General features: G+C 38.1%; 1 protein-coding gene across 2 annotated transcripts in view; it reads left to right on the plus strand.

Moving 5' to 3' along the window:
- Positions 1 to 502: 502 nt before the first annotated feature.
- The window catches only part of GRM1 (glutamate metabotropic receptor 1), a 419,295-nt gene continuing 404,499 nt past the window's right edge, over positions 503 to 15,298 (plus strand). For both annotated transcript variants that reach the window (XM_049654488.1, XM_049654489.1), the window contains exon 1: positions 503 to 1,511. In XM_049654488.1, the coding sequence (XP_049510445.1) occupies positions 812 to 1,511 (700 nt within the window). In that variant the 5' untranslated portion in view covers positions 503 to 811. The remainder of the gene's footprint in view (positions 1,512 to 15,298) is intronic.

Consider the following 15,298-nt stretch of genomic DNA (forward strand, 5'->3'; position numbering starts at 1 on the left):
CGGGTTGTATGTTGAGGTCTTTTCAACCCCTTTAATTTAAAGTAAAAGGTGCATTCCTTTTTTGCATTCATCTTGAAGTAGTGCTTCCACCCTCATAATGAGTTTCCAAATTTCTTCTGGGAAAAAGTTGATCTTTTCAAATCCGGAAAGTTCTCTAAGGCTGGAAGACCTAGCTCCTCCTCTCCTTTATTCCCCTTCCTCCCCCCCCCCCCAAGTCTGTAAGTGTAATGGGTATTTGGGGACCTGGAAGAGGCTTGAAGCTGGAGGAGGGGGAGGGTCGGTGGGGCTCTGCGCCTCCAGGGACCGATGAGGGCACTGCGGGCAGGACGCACCACGTCCTGCCTTGACCACAGCTGTCTCCCAAGCTGTCCCTCCGGCCGCTATCATGTGTTGAAATGGACCGGGCAACTATTAACATCACTGACCCAGAGTTTTGAAACAGGTCTTGTGATAACGGAGCTTTGATTTTCTTCCTTTTTTTGTCGGCAGCGTCCAGCTCACGGCTGCCACCACGATGCCCATTGTACTCTTGACCAGTTTACTTTGATGCACCGGTGAAGAAGGGGGCCCGAATTCCCCTTTTAGAAGCGTCTCCAGGACACGGAGGTGGTCGTGGAGGACTAGGTGGCGGAGGAGGGGAAGGAGGCCGGGGTGCAAGCGGCGAAAGTGTTGAACCAGCGGTGTTGGCGAGCAGGACGGAGCAGGGAGAGGCAGGCGTCGGGTGTCTGTCTACGCTGTGAGCGCGCAGAGCCGGCTGGCAGGACCAGCGTGGGAACGCGGCCAGCAGGCTGTGGACCGCGTCCTCAGCACAATGGTCCGGCTCCTCTTGGTTTTTTTCCCAGCGATCTTTTTGGAGATGTCCCTTCTTCCCAGAGGACCCGGCAGGAAAGTGTTGCTGGCGGGAGCCTCGTCTCAGCGCTCGGTGGCCAGAATGGACGGAGATGTCATCATTGGAGCCCTCTTTTCAGTCCACCACCAGCCTCCGGCCGAGAAGGTGCCTGAGAGGAAGTGTGGAGAGATCAGGGAGCAGTATGGCATCCAGAGAGTGGAAGCCATGTTCCACACGTTGGATAAGATTAACGCGGACCCGGTCCTGCTGCCCAACATCACTCTGGGCAGTGAGATCCGGGACTCCTGCTGGCACTCCTCCGTGGCTCTGGAGCAGAGCATTGAGTTCATCAGGGACTCTCTGATTTCCATTCGAGATGAAAAGGATGGGCTCAACCGGTGCCTGCCTGACGGCCAGTCCCTCCCCCTAGGCAGGACTAAGAAGCCTATTGCCGGCGTGATCGGCCCGGGCTCCAGCTCCGTAGCCATTCAAGTGCAGAACCTGCTTCAGCTCTTCGACATCCCACAGATTGCGTATTCTGCCACAAGCATCGACCTGAGTGACAAAACTTTGTACAAATACTTCCTGAGGGTTGTCCCTTCTGACACTTTGCAAGCAAGGGCAATGCTTGACATAGTCAAACGTTACAATTGGACCTATGTCTCTGCAGTCCACACAGAAGGTAGGCATTGCATTTGGGAAAGAAAGGTACAGAGGAAGCGAGTATATTGCATGATGTGCCTTTATGATCATAATACTGCCCTCCACCCCCCATTTATTTCCTGCACTGTGGGCAACAGACTTTACCCTTGTCAGTACACACCCACCCAGGCATTACCTTTGATCCTCCTTCTGTAATTATAGTGGAGGAAAACTGTGTCCCATGGTGTTTTGGGGGATAGTAGGAACCTATAAGATACAAACTCTCCGTGAGTAGTATCCAACTGTAGTTTTTGGGCTACATGTTTGTCTCACATTCTGAGTTTGTGTTTGAAAGGCTTGTTTGCCCAAGGTGGTATACTACCCTTAAATGACTGGCTGTGGTTTTCCAAGCTTCACAGACTAATCCAATATGAGCAACTGGGGAAACAAACAAAAACAACAAAACTTGCTGTCACCTAAATTGGTCTTGAAAGCTTTATCTTGTCTCGAACAGCTGAAGGTGCTTCTTTGTCCTAGTGTGTGGTTCCCCTTCTTTCACATACAAAGCTTCCTTGGAATGTTGGATTCATGGGTCCATCTTCCTCTGTATATCAGAAACTTACTTCAAATTCTAGGGTGCCTCAGATACAAGGGAAAAGTAAATAGTTTAAATCATATATTTATTTTCTTTCTATTAAGTATGTTAAAATTATCCAGATGCCCTCACTCCCCCCAAGAATTATCTTGTTTTATGAGATATAGCACTGGTGACCTCTCAGATTTGAGTTTGGTTTCTAGTCTTTTTCTTCTAATACGACGATTTTGCTCATTAGAATTTAGTTAGATCAGTTACTAATAAAAGGATAGTAGAAATTAGGTTTAAAATGGCTTAAAAAAATAGATTTATTTGAGGTTAAAAACTTTGATTTTTACAGAGTCTTACATGAATTCTCAAAGTATTTTTTTTTAAGATTTCCCTTACTCTCCTTCTCTCAGCCTATGCAGATTTGGGGATAAAATGAGACTTTTGAGTCATTTACTCTTAACTCCCTTGTTAGGTCTATAAAGAAACTGAGACCTGGATTAAATATTAATTGCCTACGGCAATTCACACACACACACACACGTGTGTGTGTACATATATATATATATATATATATATATATGTTAGCATATGGAAGAGAATCTTGAGAATATTGCTGCATTCATATTTTAAAATATCAAATTATTAAAAGAAAGGCCAGGAAAGAAAGGCATGACTTCATGTTCTTGCAACAGTTACACAATATTCAGCCACTGGTGTGAACTCTGATTTCAAAATTAAAAAGCATTCTTACTGATGTGGTTATATGGTGATTATTAATGAAAACCAATGCTTTAATAAAGGGAGCAGAGTTTTCAGGACAAACAAACAAAAACAATGTAGAATTATGCATTATAATTTTGGAATTTGCCTTTGGGGGAAAAACTTTCTGCCGCAATATTGTGACTTTTAACAGCTGACTCATATTTCTGAATCTTGATTTTTAATAGTGAATGGCATATCTCTTTTTCAACAAAATCTCATATAACTATTTTAAGAAACAATTTTAGGTTCAAATGCTAATCTCTTGCATATTAATGTTTAATGTTAATTTCCTGCATTTTTAATGTTTAACATAGTTTCCTCTGGTGCTTAGGTGGAACATCTTGAAAGCACAAATTGAAGATGTGTTAATTATCAGCATTAGATCTCTCTAAAAGGGAATGGCAAAATCTAGATGGAATGTGATTTATTTAAATATTAAATAATTCTCCCTCCGTTGAGCTAGGTAATAGTTTATAGATACTAGAAGTATAAATTCCTCTTTCCAAAACTAATAGTTCATTACTTTCATACCCTAGTTTTATTTCCCATATTTTATTATAACATCATTTTATGTTGGGGTAGTGAAGAGTAAAGACATCCCTATCCATCTTCAATTTGTTTTTCAGTTGCATCATTTTGCTAAAAATAATTGCTTATAGTGGGTTGCTTTCTGACAAGTAGAATTATGTTTTTGGAAAATTAATTTGACTTGTGTTTGCCAATTTTGTTCAGGAAGGGCTAATATTAAAATTTCACCCTATATTAGTTTGGATTACTTTATTTCCTTTCTGCCTTCTGACTGATTTTGTGCGGCAGAGATTATGTCTCCATACTATTGTAGTAGTTGATTCTAGACTACGTTGTGTTCATAGAGCAGTGTCATAGCTAACTTTCGTGTCTATTATCAAGAGATGACGCCATTCCCCTACCTTTTACATATGATCTTATTTCCTCTCAAGGAGAATTTGTTCCTATTCTTTTTTTTTTTTATTTGAGGTTTTTATTTTTATTTTTATTTATTTTTTTATTTTTTAATATATGAAATTTACTGTCAAATTGGTTTCCATACAACACCCAGTGCTCATCCCAAAAGGTGCCCTCCTCAATACCCATCACCCACCCTGCCCTCCCTCCCACCCTGCCCTCCCTCCCACCCCCCATCAACCCTCAGTTTGTTCTCAGTTTTTAACAGTCTCTTATTAGACGTAATATGTATGGAAATGAAATTGATTTTATTTTCTTCTATCTGCAAAGAAACGTAACAGTCTCTTTTGTATAAGCACCAGCTGAAAATTCATTTTTCCTGAGGTTCTGCCCTCCTGCTTCTCAGGGACCCATGGTGTACTGGCCTGCAGGCATTTCCTTGCATCATTTAGTAATTTTCCTGCCTTCAGACTGATGGGGTCACCTACTGGTGACAGTTCCTTGTCAAAAAGCAGCTAAGACCACATATCAGTGTTGTCTCTGCCATCTGGGCACTATTCAGGAAAGAGGCCAGTTTGGATATTAACAATTTGGAGCTTAGAAATTCTGGAACCTCCAGTGACCTTCACCTCTCCTTTCCAAATTAGCCATTCTGTAGTAAATTTATCATCATAATTTTTTAAATTAGAAGTTAAGTTAGCATAGTTAAGCTAGTATTAGAAGAGTAGCTCGTATAGTTAAGCTAGCATTGTATAGTAAAAGTACTAAGTGACTAGATTAGTGTACCTTCATTTCCATGGTTAATTTTGATGGACTTTACAATCACAATTGGGGCATCCTATTATTTGAATGCCCCAACTGTTTTTATAACCCTTTCTTATTTCATTTTATATCAAAGTTAAGCTGGGAGATATTTTCTGTTTGCTTTCTAAACCAGCTAGAATTCCATTGTAATATTCTTTTACATACCTTTCAATCTTCTGCCACATCATTTGCACCACACTTAACCTCTGGTCATGACAACTGTTGGTTTCCCTGGCATCAAAGAGTATTGGTACCTGCAGTAAGCTCTCCAGAAAAATTTTCAGGATAGTCACTGAGGAGAGTATTGAAAGAGGATCCGTCGAAGAGTAGGTACTGAAGCAATAGAGCCTTATTCACAGATAAAGATTGAGTGCATTTTGGAGCAAGTTACTCACCTGGACTGTGTGTCTTTAAATATGCTAAGCATAAAATACAAAAATAGCCTACTTCTGTGAAGAATATCTTGGCCAAGGACACTGGATTTTATCCTTGTGATGAAATGCAGATTCCCCATCAAGAATCAAATTTATCATTTCAAAAAGTTATAGAAGGCAGCACTTGAATGTAATTCTAGCTGATTACATTAAAAGCATTGAACGAATCCAATAAAGAATATTCTTTAAGTAACTTCAGAAAGTTTTTTTTTTTTTTTTTTGATTGGGTACATTTTCATTTGTTTTAAGCCTTTCTGTGTCAGTATTTTGTCTTATGTGTCAGAGGAGTGTTGTTATTATAAAGGACTTAATTATGCTGGTATACAGTGCCCTTCACTGTAAGGTGCTTTTTTGTTTACAGTTACATTTTTCGTTTTAGTGCACCTTTTTTTTTTTGATGCTTGCTTACATTTTATATGAAATTGGCCTTTTTGAGGGCTTCTTTTCAAAATCTTTTTTCTTCTTAAAACCCTTTTTCTATTTGATATAAAACTTACTTTAGCAGTCCAATGGCATCAGAGGAAAATCCTCCAAAGTCAGTGAACTATTACTTTAGGTAATGAAGTTACATATAAGAGTTTTATTTCTACCAAATATTGTATTTTCTATCTATGCCCCCGCAACTTTCTTCATATCTTTCTTATCTTGATTCCAACCTATTTCACAAAAAGTTACCTTAATAGTTGCTCCATTTTGTCACAAAATAAGGAACAGCAGTGTCATCAAAGGTTATTTGGGTTAATCAATTAAAGATGCTTAAAACACCACGATTACATCTTTCCCAAGAAGCAGTTCCCATATACTCTGAGTTTCCTATTGGTGATTAGGATTTCTAATATGAGTAAGAGAATATAGGACTTAAATTCAGAAGCAGTATTTCACCTACTAGTCTGCTTTTCTGTGTAATGACCTGACTTTCTGAAATTTCCACCAATTCTCCATCAACCACTGGGAGTCGTCCAAAACAATTTAAATTCCTCTTCCTTGTGATATTTGCCATCAGTAAATCCTCTCTTTTGTGCTGGATCTCACCAGTTCTCTCGCCCATTTATTCTAGTTTTTAATTCCTTCATCATCACAAATAACTCAAGTAGATTTGAGATAAGTTCTTATCCAAAAGTGTTCTAAAACATATGTGCTGCTGCTAGGCCATATCTCCTTCTTTTTGTGCTTGAGCAGTTATTAATATTGGTATTGTTATTATATCTGAGAGTAAGACTTTACTTTTTGTTTCCTTTTAAATATAAAATTATTAGCTTAAATTGACCTTATCAGTAAGTTCTGGGGTTTGATTATTTAATTCATTTTAGCATCACCATAAGACCAGCTTTGTGTCCTCAGGATTTAATTATATACATTGAGACTAAGTAAGGGAGGGTCAAGTGTAATGTCCCATAGTCTATCACCAGCAAACTACTTCCTGGCTGACTCTGGTGGTCATTCAGTCTTCAGAATTCCCTTGACAGTATGGTTTTCCATTATATACTGTACTACTTTATAGATAAATCAATCAATACAAGTAATTTAAATGAAAAGCCATCACAATAGTCACTCAATTCTAATTGAAGATATGCTATACAAAAATATGTAAAAAATGTAAAGGCTTGGTCTCAGTTACTAAGTACTTTACACTGTAAAGAGGGTACAGTTGAACACATGTAAACCAAATAAAGTATGTGTGGGCATTTAGAAACATGAATTTATACATGTTTAGGGAACACTGGAAGAAAATATTGGTGAGGATAATTGGTGAGAAAAAAGCCACAAAAAAGGGAATTTTGATAAGTGTTTTTTTTATATGACATTTCTTTTAAAAGTTAGAAGCAGTAGTAAGAATGTCCCCATGGGATAAAATAAGCAGGTTAGCTTGTCTGGAGTGGCGAGTGTGGTCCAATAACTAATAATAAAGATAGCAACTCAACTTGGATTCTTATATTTTGTGACTGTGAATGCTTATTAATTTGAAGGACAAAAACTGGAGAATTTTGAAGCATGTGCCAGAGAGTTTTGGTTTCAAGAAAGATATACCCAAGCACAGTTTGATGTGATTCAAAAATAATTAAAGTGAATTTTACTGAAATATGTAGGGGAGATCCATTAAAGGGAAGGGCGAAAACTAACTGTGAAAATGTTAGTTATTGTGGAATTCTAGCTACTAGGCTGTTGAAATAGTTGGCAAAAATAAAAGGTGTTCCTTTGTCAATGATAAGGAGGAGTCCAAACTATGCCTAGTCTTGTAATCCTGGAGGACCAGGAGAATTTTGGTGTAATTCACAGGCGTGTCATGAGTAGGTTTCAAAACCATGATTCTTTAGGTTTAAACAACATGGACTAAGACTTAATATATTTAATATATAATTATATCAGTGTGTAACTTGGGTAAGAGCACATACATTATTAGCAGGCATGGGTATGTGGACAAAAGAAAAACCAGAGATAGTTATGAGATACTCTATTTGTGATTTAAGAAAAAGGGTTCACATCCAAATAAAACCTTGTTCATCCAGAACCTTGATTCTCCAGTTGACTTACCTGGGTACTCGAGACTTGGCTTCTTTGACCTCCAACCTTTTACATTTTAAAAATTGAATTACTGTTGATATACAATATTATTCTAGTTTCGGGTGTGCAACATAGTGATTTGATGTTTTCATAATTATGAAATGATTATCTCCATAGGTCTAGTTACCCTCTCTCACTATACAAAGCTATTACAATATTATTGGCTATATTTCCTATGCTATACTTTATATTTTAAACATTTTACAAGCTGATCTTTGCAACCTATATAGTTCTCTGACTTTTTAAAAAGAGTGCTGGATTTAATAGACACTTTCCTCAAATATACAAAGTAATCATTATGAATATCAGTTGCTACATGTGCTGGGACACAGTGGTAATCTTGAAGCCTGTTGAAAAATATAAAGCCATTTAGGGGCACCTGGGTGGCTCAGTTGGTTGGGCATCTGACTTCAGTTCAGGTCATGACCTCACAGCTTGTGGGTTTGAGCCCCACGTCGGGCTCTGCGCTGACAGCTCAGAGCCTGGAGCCTGCTTCGGATTCTATGTCTCCCTCTGTTTCTGTCCCTCCCCTGCTCATGCTCTCGCTCTCTCTCTCTCTCTCTCTCTCCCAAAAATAAATAAACATTAAAAAAATAAAAAAAAATATAAAGCCATTTAGAGGCGCCTGAGTGGTGCAGTAGGTTAAGTGTCTGAATCTTGATCTCGGCTCAGGTCATGATCTCTCAGTTTGTGAGTTTGAGCCCTGCATTGGGCTCTGTGCTGATGGCATGGAACTTGCTCAAGATTCAGTCTCTCCTTCTCTCTGGCCCTTCCCTGCTTGTTGCTTTTTCTCCTCTTGTCTCTGTCTGTCTGTCTCTTTCTCTGTCTGTCTCTCTCAAAAATAAATATATAAACTTTAAAAAATATATAAAACCATTTTTTCCTACCAAAAAATGTCCCCAGATTACTATACTTTTGAGTTTCTATATTTGTTATTTTTTTACTATATTGGCTAGCCTTATTAAACCATTTTATAAGTTATTTAGTCAGTATTTAGTGAACAGCTATTATGTGCAAGGAATTAAGGTGATGTTCAAAGATGACAAAAAAGAGATATCTTTATTATTTTGAGAACGATTGAACTCTTCTTGATTCTTCTGCCATACCATCAATCACTCTGTGACTTTATTAGCTTTAGAATAAATTTTTCAAGTAGCTGGCCTGCATAGGGTAGATGGTGATGGCAACTCCTATTTTATATTTCCCCCATCATGTGGCTTGGCAGTTCCCACTTCTCTTCAGTTACTAAAATTTTTCTCCTAGGGATCTATGGTACTAATATACAATGACTGTTGTATGGATTTTTAATAACTTTCTAGGTAGTGGCTAGAGTGGCATCATCTTGAAGAAATTTGTCAGAAGCCGTATTTTCAGCATGCCCCATAGTAACACCACAGAGGGGTGGGAAACCACAGTGGAGGACAGAATAGTTTCCTGAGTACCTAAAACCACTGAAAAAGCAACTCATCGTTAATGGGTTCTGATATTAGATTGGAAGCAACATCTTGGTAGGAGAAGGTTTTCAGAGAAGGTATAGTTGAAAACCAGAGTCAGGCTGAGATATAAAGGCAAAATGATGTGACTGTCTTATCCATGAGAGGCCTATCATTGGATTAAAATTTTTATGCAGAAATATATATGTAACTTATGTATTCAGGTGTTATTTATTTATTCTATTTATTTTTCATGCCTAATTGTTTTCTTTTTTTAAAAATGTTTTTATTTATTTTTGAGACAGATATGTTTTTATTTATTTTGAGACAGAGCATAAGCAGGGGAGGGGCAGAGAGAGAGGGAGACACAGAATCCAAAGCAGGCTCCAGGCTCTGAGCTGTTAGCACAGAGCCCGATGCGGAGCTCGAACTCATAGACTGCAAGATGATGACCTGAGCTGAAGTCGGATGCCCAACTGACTGAGCCACCCAGGTGCCCCCATGCCTAATTGTTTTCTATGAATGTCTAAAACACTTAAGATCTAAATTTACAGGAAAAATTGTAATTTTAATTTCCTTCAATCTCACGGGAAGTTTTGCTTTCTTAAGCTTAAGACACTGTGGTACCAAATATAGTGTTAATGTTTTTATGAAGATAATTTATTGATTCAGGCAGAAATTCTCCTTTATCAATTTTAAAATTATCTGTTTTGGTCACTTCATGGCCAAGAAATTAAAGATTCGAGCTGATTATCTAAATGATCCTGATAAAAGCCTAAATTGGCAACTGAAAAACAAAAATGATTTTGGGAGAGCAGTTCTTTGATTACCAACTAACTTATTTTGCATTCTAATGAAGACATGACCATCTTATACATTGGTCTATTATGTGTCAGACCCTGGTCTTGGTGCTAAGAATACATAAATTAAAGACATTTTGATTATTATTATCATTGCTATAATTATTATCCTTAATGGTCCCATAGTCTGTCAGAAGAGACATATATGTAGTTGTAAGACTCATGGGTTACAAAAATTGAATCATAAAAAATAAAGGAATGAAAGGCTATTGGAAATACTATATATTCATCTCAGTTTTATTTGTAAATGGGAATGATAATCACTGCTATATTATTTACCTCATAACAGTGTTTTGGAGAACAAAGAGATGGAATATACAAGTAACTTTTACCTGCTTTTGTTAAATTCCCACAAAAGGGACAGATTCTTTTTTTAAAAAAAAAAAATTTTTTTTAACGTTTATTTATTTTTGAGACAGAGAGAGACAGAGCATGAACAGGGGAGGGTCAGAGAGAGAGGGAGACACAGAATCTGAAACAGGCTCCAGGCTCTGAGCAGTCAGCACAGAGCCCGACTCGGGGCTCGAACTCACGGACCGTGAGATCGTGACCTGAGCCGAAGTCAGACGCTTAGCCGACTGAGCCACCCAGGCACCCCAAAAGGGACAGATTCTTAAGATATGAGCCCTTTTTAGCTGATGAATAATGAGCAAGTACATGCAATCAGTTAATCAGGTATAGATTTTGACCCTAAAGCCCAGTAAAATAAGACAAACATGAAATTCGTGGTTAAAAGCATAGCATGTGGTATAGATTTTAGGACTCTTTCTCATGCTATAAATGAGAAAACAAAAGATCCAGGGAAATAAAATGGCTTGCCCAAGACTATAATATGTATTAGTAACAAAGCCAGGACTAATTCAACTTCGTATTAGATATTTTTTTAAAAACAAGTCTCATTTGTTTGTTTGCTTGATTGTTTTTTTAAGTTTTTAAAAAAATATATTATTTATTTTTCAGGACGAGTGAGTGCGAGCAGGAGAGGGCAGAGAGAGGGAGAGAATCTCAAGCAGGCTCCATGCTATTAGGGCAGAGCCTGACATGGGGCTCGAACTCACAAAACCATGAGATCATGACCTGAACCGAAATCAAGAGTAGGATACTTAACCGACTGAGCCACCCAGGTGCCCCATTTGATTGATGGTTTCAAAATCATATGATTCAACCTCCTGCATTCCTCTCTTCTCTGAGGTTTATATCATCCAGCCACGCTAAATTCTTCCCAACTTTGCTGCTGTCATTTAGTAGCTTCCGGGAGACTCTGCTGTCACTGAAAACTCATTCTTACTGCTGATAGTCTGCCTTTCAATATGGACTCTTGTCATACTCCCGAATGATTCCAATATTCATATGTGTGATCCATTGATGCTTATCCTCTTAGTTCAGTGACATAAATTCTGTGTCCTTTCCCTTCACTTCGGCAACCCACCTACTCTGACCATCGTCTGGCACCTTGACATTGCCAAGAACTGTTATATCTCTGAACTCTTAAAGGTCAGAAAGACTCTGAACAATAGAAGCCTGTTCTTTTCAAACTCTCTTGCTTCCAACCCACCTGCTCTTAACATTTCTCTTGAAAGCCTGGGTAAAGCCATTTTCTTATGTGATCTGACTTCTTCCCAGGATTTATGCAACTCTGTCTCCATATTTATGTTTGTTACCATCTTGTAATAAAGTTCCTTTCTTAGAGAAAATGAAATTCCAACTTGAAATGCCCATTCCATATGAAACTCTAGTTGAGGCTTTCATTTTTTTCTGGCAGAAAAATAAAGGCCAGTAAGGGGCATCTTTTTTTTTTTTTTAATATATGAAATTTATTGTCAAATTGGTTTCCATACAACACCCAGTGTTCATCCCAAAAGATGCCCTCTTCAATGAGGGGCATCTTTTTTAATGAAAGAAGAAAGGATTCTATCCCTGTGAGGGCTGTGATCAAGAGTGAGAGATTACACTCGCTCAGGTGGCTGAATGGTACTATCTCTACAGCAAATGATCAGGGGTTGTGTGTAGTGCATAAGGATGAGATGAGATTAGAAAAGGATGCCTAGAGACGGATTCTAGGGATCAGGGGTAGGATGGAAACAAAGGCTTCAGGGAATTAGCCATGTTTAGAGAGTCATCAGGGTAAAATGTACAAAAATAATCCCTTAAGTTTATTGTACAGATGAGATAGAGCTAAATAAATGTAAGATATTATTGTTGTTGTCAGGCTATTCCAACCTTAAATAAGAAGATGTCCTTATTCTAAGGGAGCCCATGTGAAGTAAATATAAGAATGTTCTGTAGTGAATGTATGCAAATAAAGAAGAGATATATTTTGCTGATTTGCTGACTTTGAGTAGCACACTTAGCTTCCTGTATTTTTCCTTCATAACAGTTGCATCCATAGCCTGTGGCTATAGATGAGGGTTTTCATTTAGACTTGTATGGATTGTTCTGCAGCTATTGCTGGATACTTGAGGCAGTTTCCTCTGTTTTTGGTGGTGCTCTGACATATTTTATAATTTGTACATTATAAAGGGCTAAACAAAACAGATCAATAAACAAATTGCTCACACTATGTTGAAGAGGAGAAACTGTTTACAGTAGAATGGAATACAAGGTGATATGAGGATATTGGAACAGGGAAACAACTTAAACAGATAATGTCCCATTTTCCTGGGTAAATGAGTGTACCATATTATTTTTACTTTTTGGCTGACAGGTGTCATTATGATGGTAAAAAGAATATGCATCCAGATGTTTATTGTAATTAAACAGATGTTTAGTGAACACTTTCTCTGGGTCAAGCTCTCTGCTATAGTCATCAATGACCAGAGCTGAACTATAATCCCTCTATCAAGAAGTTCATCATGTGGTGGTTACCATTCAGTTTGGTAAATACAACCATCAGAGTACGTATGAATAAAGAGGTAAGAGAGAAATGTCATTACTTTTCTCTGGACCAAAGAAAGAAGTGAGAGTAACCTCATAGAAGCCTCCCAAAGAATGTGACATTGAAATTCACACCATTACAGGACACAGAGGAGTGACTATGAGTCAAAGTATTGATGTAGAAAACAAAGCATGCTCAGGGAACTTAAAAATGTCACTAATTCTGGAATATATGTTCAGGGAAAAGGATTGGGGAAAGAGCAAGTTGTAAAGGGAGGAAAGGCTTAGGTCATGAAGGGACAGGCTTGCCAGGCCAAGAAATTTAGATTCTATTTTGTAAACATGGTGAGCCAGTGAAAGATTTTAAACAGAGAGGAAACACAATCAGATTTATATTTTGAAAACAGCACCCTGAAAATTTTGGAGAGGACGGCTTAAGAAAAGAAGTCAGATTGGAAATTAGGACACAAGTTGATAGGCCATTGATAGTTGGGAAGGTGGTGGAGAAAAAGCCAATTTAATTAATTTAGTCAAGAATGATAAGAGCTTTACTAAAGTAAGTGTCAGTTGGGATGGAAAGGAGAATGGATTTGACAGGAATTTAGTAGGGAGATTAGGATTTAGTGAATGATTGGTTATAAGGATAAAGGAGAAAGGGGAGTCAGTAATGACTACCACGTTTCCATTTTGTGTAACTAAATAGTGAGAAAAGAGGAAGCATAGACTGGCAAAACATGAGTTTTAGAGTAGTTGAATTTGAGGCATCTATGGGAAAAAAGGTTGAGAGATCCCACAGGCCAAAGATGTAGAAAGGGAGGTAGATTTGTGATTTGTCAGCAAATAGCTGTAGTTAAAACCATAAGAGTGGATGAGATTACCAAGGGAGAGGATATGGAGTGAAAAGAGGAGCAGTAAAGGCAGGACTTTGAGGAAGGTGAAAATGAGAAAGAGGATCCAGAAAAAGGATGTAGAAGGAACAGTTAGAAAACTAGGAGAGCGGTGCCTGGGTGGCTCAGTTGAACTCTTGACTTCAGCTCAGGTCATGATCTCAAGGTTTGTGAGATGGAGCCCTACTCTGGGCTGAGCGTCGAGCTTGCTTGAGATTCTGTCTCTCTTTCTGTCTCTCTCTGCCCCTCTCCTTGCATATGCTCTCTCTCTCTCTCAAATTAAAAACAAAACAAAACAAAAAAACTCAAACAAAACTAGAAGGAGAAAGAGGAAGAACCAGGAAACAACAGACATTATGGCAGCCAAGGGAGGAGAGATTTCCAGGAAGGGAACCACAAAGCTGATGGGGAAAGGAGGGTTATGGAAACAGTGCTCTGTACCAGTAGGCTCCACTTCCTCCTAGCGTCTGCCTCCCCAAGAATCTCTCTCATTTTTCCCCCCAAAGTCTGAGTACTTTAATGTGATTTTCTATAAACAAGGATACTCAAACTTAACCAAAATACAACCATCAAAACCAGGAGATTAACAGTGACACATTACTACCGTTTAACTCTCAGACCCCATTTGAGTTTTACTTCTTGTCCCAATAAAGTCTTTTGTAGCAACAGGATCTAGTATAGAATTAGTCGTGTCTCTTAATCTCTTTCAGTTTGGAGTAGTTCCTCAGTCTTTCCTTGACTTCATGATTTTGACAGTTTTGCAGATAACAAGTCCAATTATTTTATTATTAATTTATTTTATTTTTTCTTAAAGTTTATTTATTTTAAAAGAGAGAGAGAGAGTTGGGAAGGGGCAGACAGAGAGAGAGAGAGAGAGAGAGAAAGAGAGAACACCAAGCAGGCTCCACACTGTCAGCACAGAACCCCAAATGCTGGGCTAGATCTCACACACCATGAGATCATGACCCGAGCCGAAATCAAGAGTCGGTTGCTTAACCAACTGAGCCACCCAGGTACCCCACAAGTCCAATTATTTTCTAAAATGTCCCTCAGTTTTGTTTTACTGATGTTTCGTCATGATTAGATATAAGGTATACCTCTTCATTAGGAATATTCCAGAAGCAATGTTGCGTTCCTGTCACTGCACTGCTAAAAGGTATATGATTTAAGTTTTTCCCATTATTGATGATGTTAATTTTGATCGCTAGATTAATATGGTATCTCCCAGTCTTCTCCACTGTAAAGTTTGTAATTAATGAATATTTTATGGGAAGTTGCTTTGAAACTCTGTAAATATCCTGTTAATCATCAAACTTCTGATTTATTCATCAACTTATTTATGTGAGTATGAACTTATGGATTCCTATTTTATTCAGTGCATTTTAGTCTATTATTAATCATCATCATTATTTATTTTGGTACTAAATTGACAAGCTGGCTTTTGTATTCTTTTGGCATGTACCATCATTTTTTGAAAACTCCCTATTTTCTGGTACAAAAACTTTTCAGGTTAATTATTTACTTTTTCTTTTAATTTTTTTTATCTGAGTATAGTGGATACACAATGTTACATTAGTTTCAGGTGTACAGCATGATGATTTGACAAACCTATGTTATGCTGTGCTCACCGCAAGGGTAGCTGCCATCTGTCACCATACAACACTATTACAGTACCATTGACTGTATTGCCTGTGCTGTACT

The sequence above is a fragment of the Panthera uncia genome (assembly GCF_023721935.1).
Source record: "Panthera uncia isolate 11264 chromosome B2 unlocalized genomic scaffold, Puncia_PCG_1.0 HiC_scaffold_24, whole genome shotgun sequence".
NCBI lineage: Eukaryota > Metazoa > Chordata > Mammalia > Carnivora > Felidae > Panthera > Panthera uncia.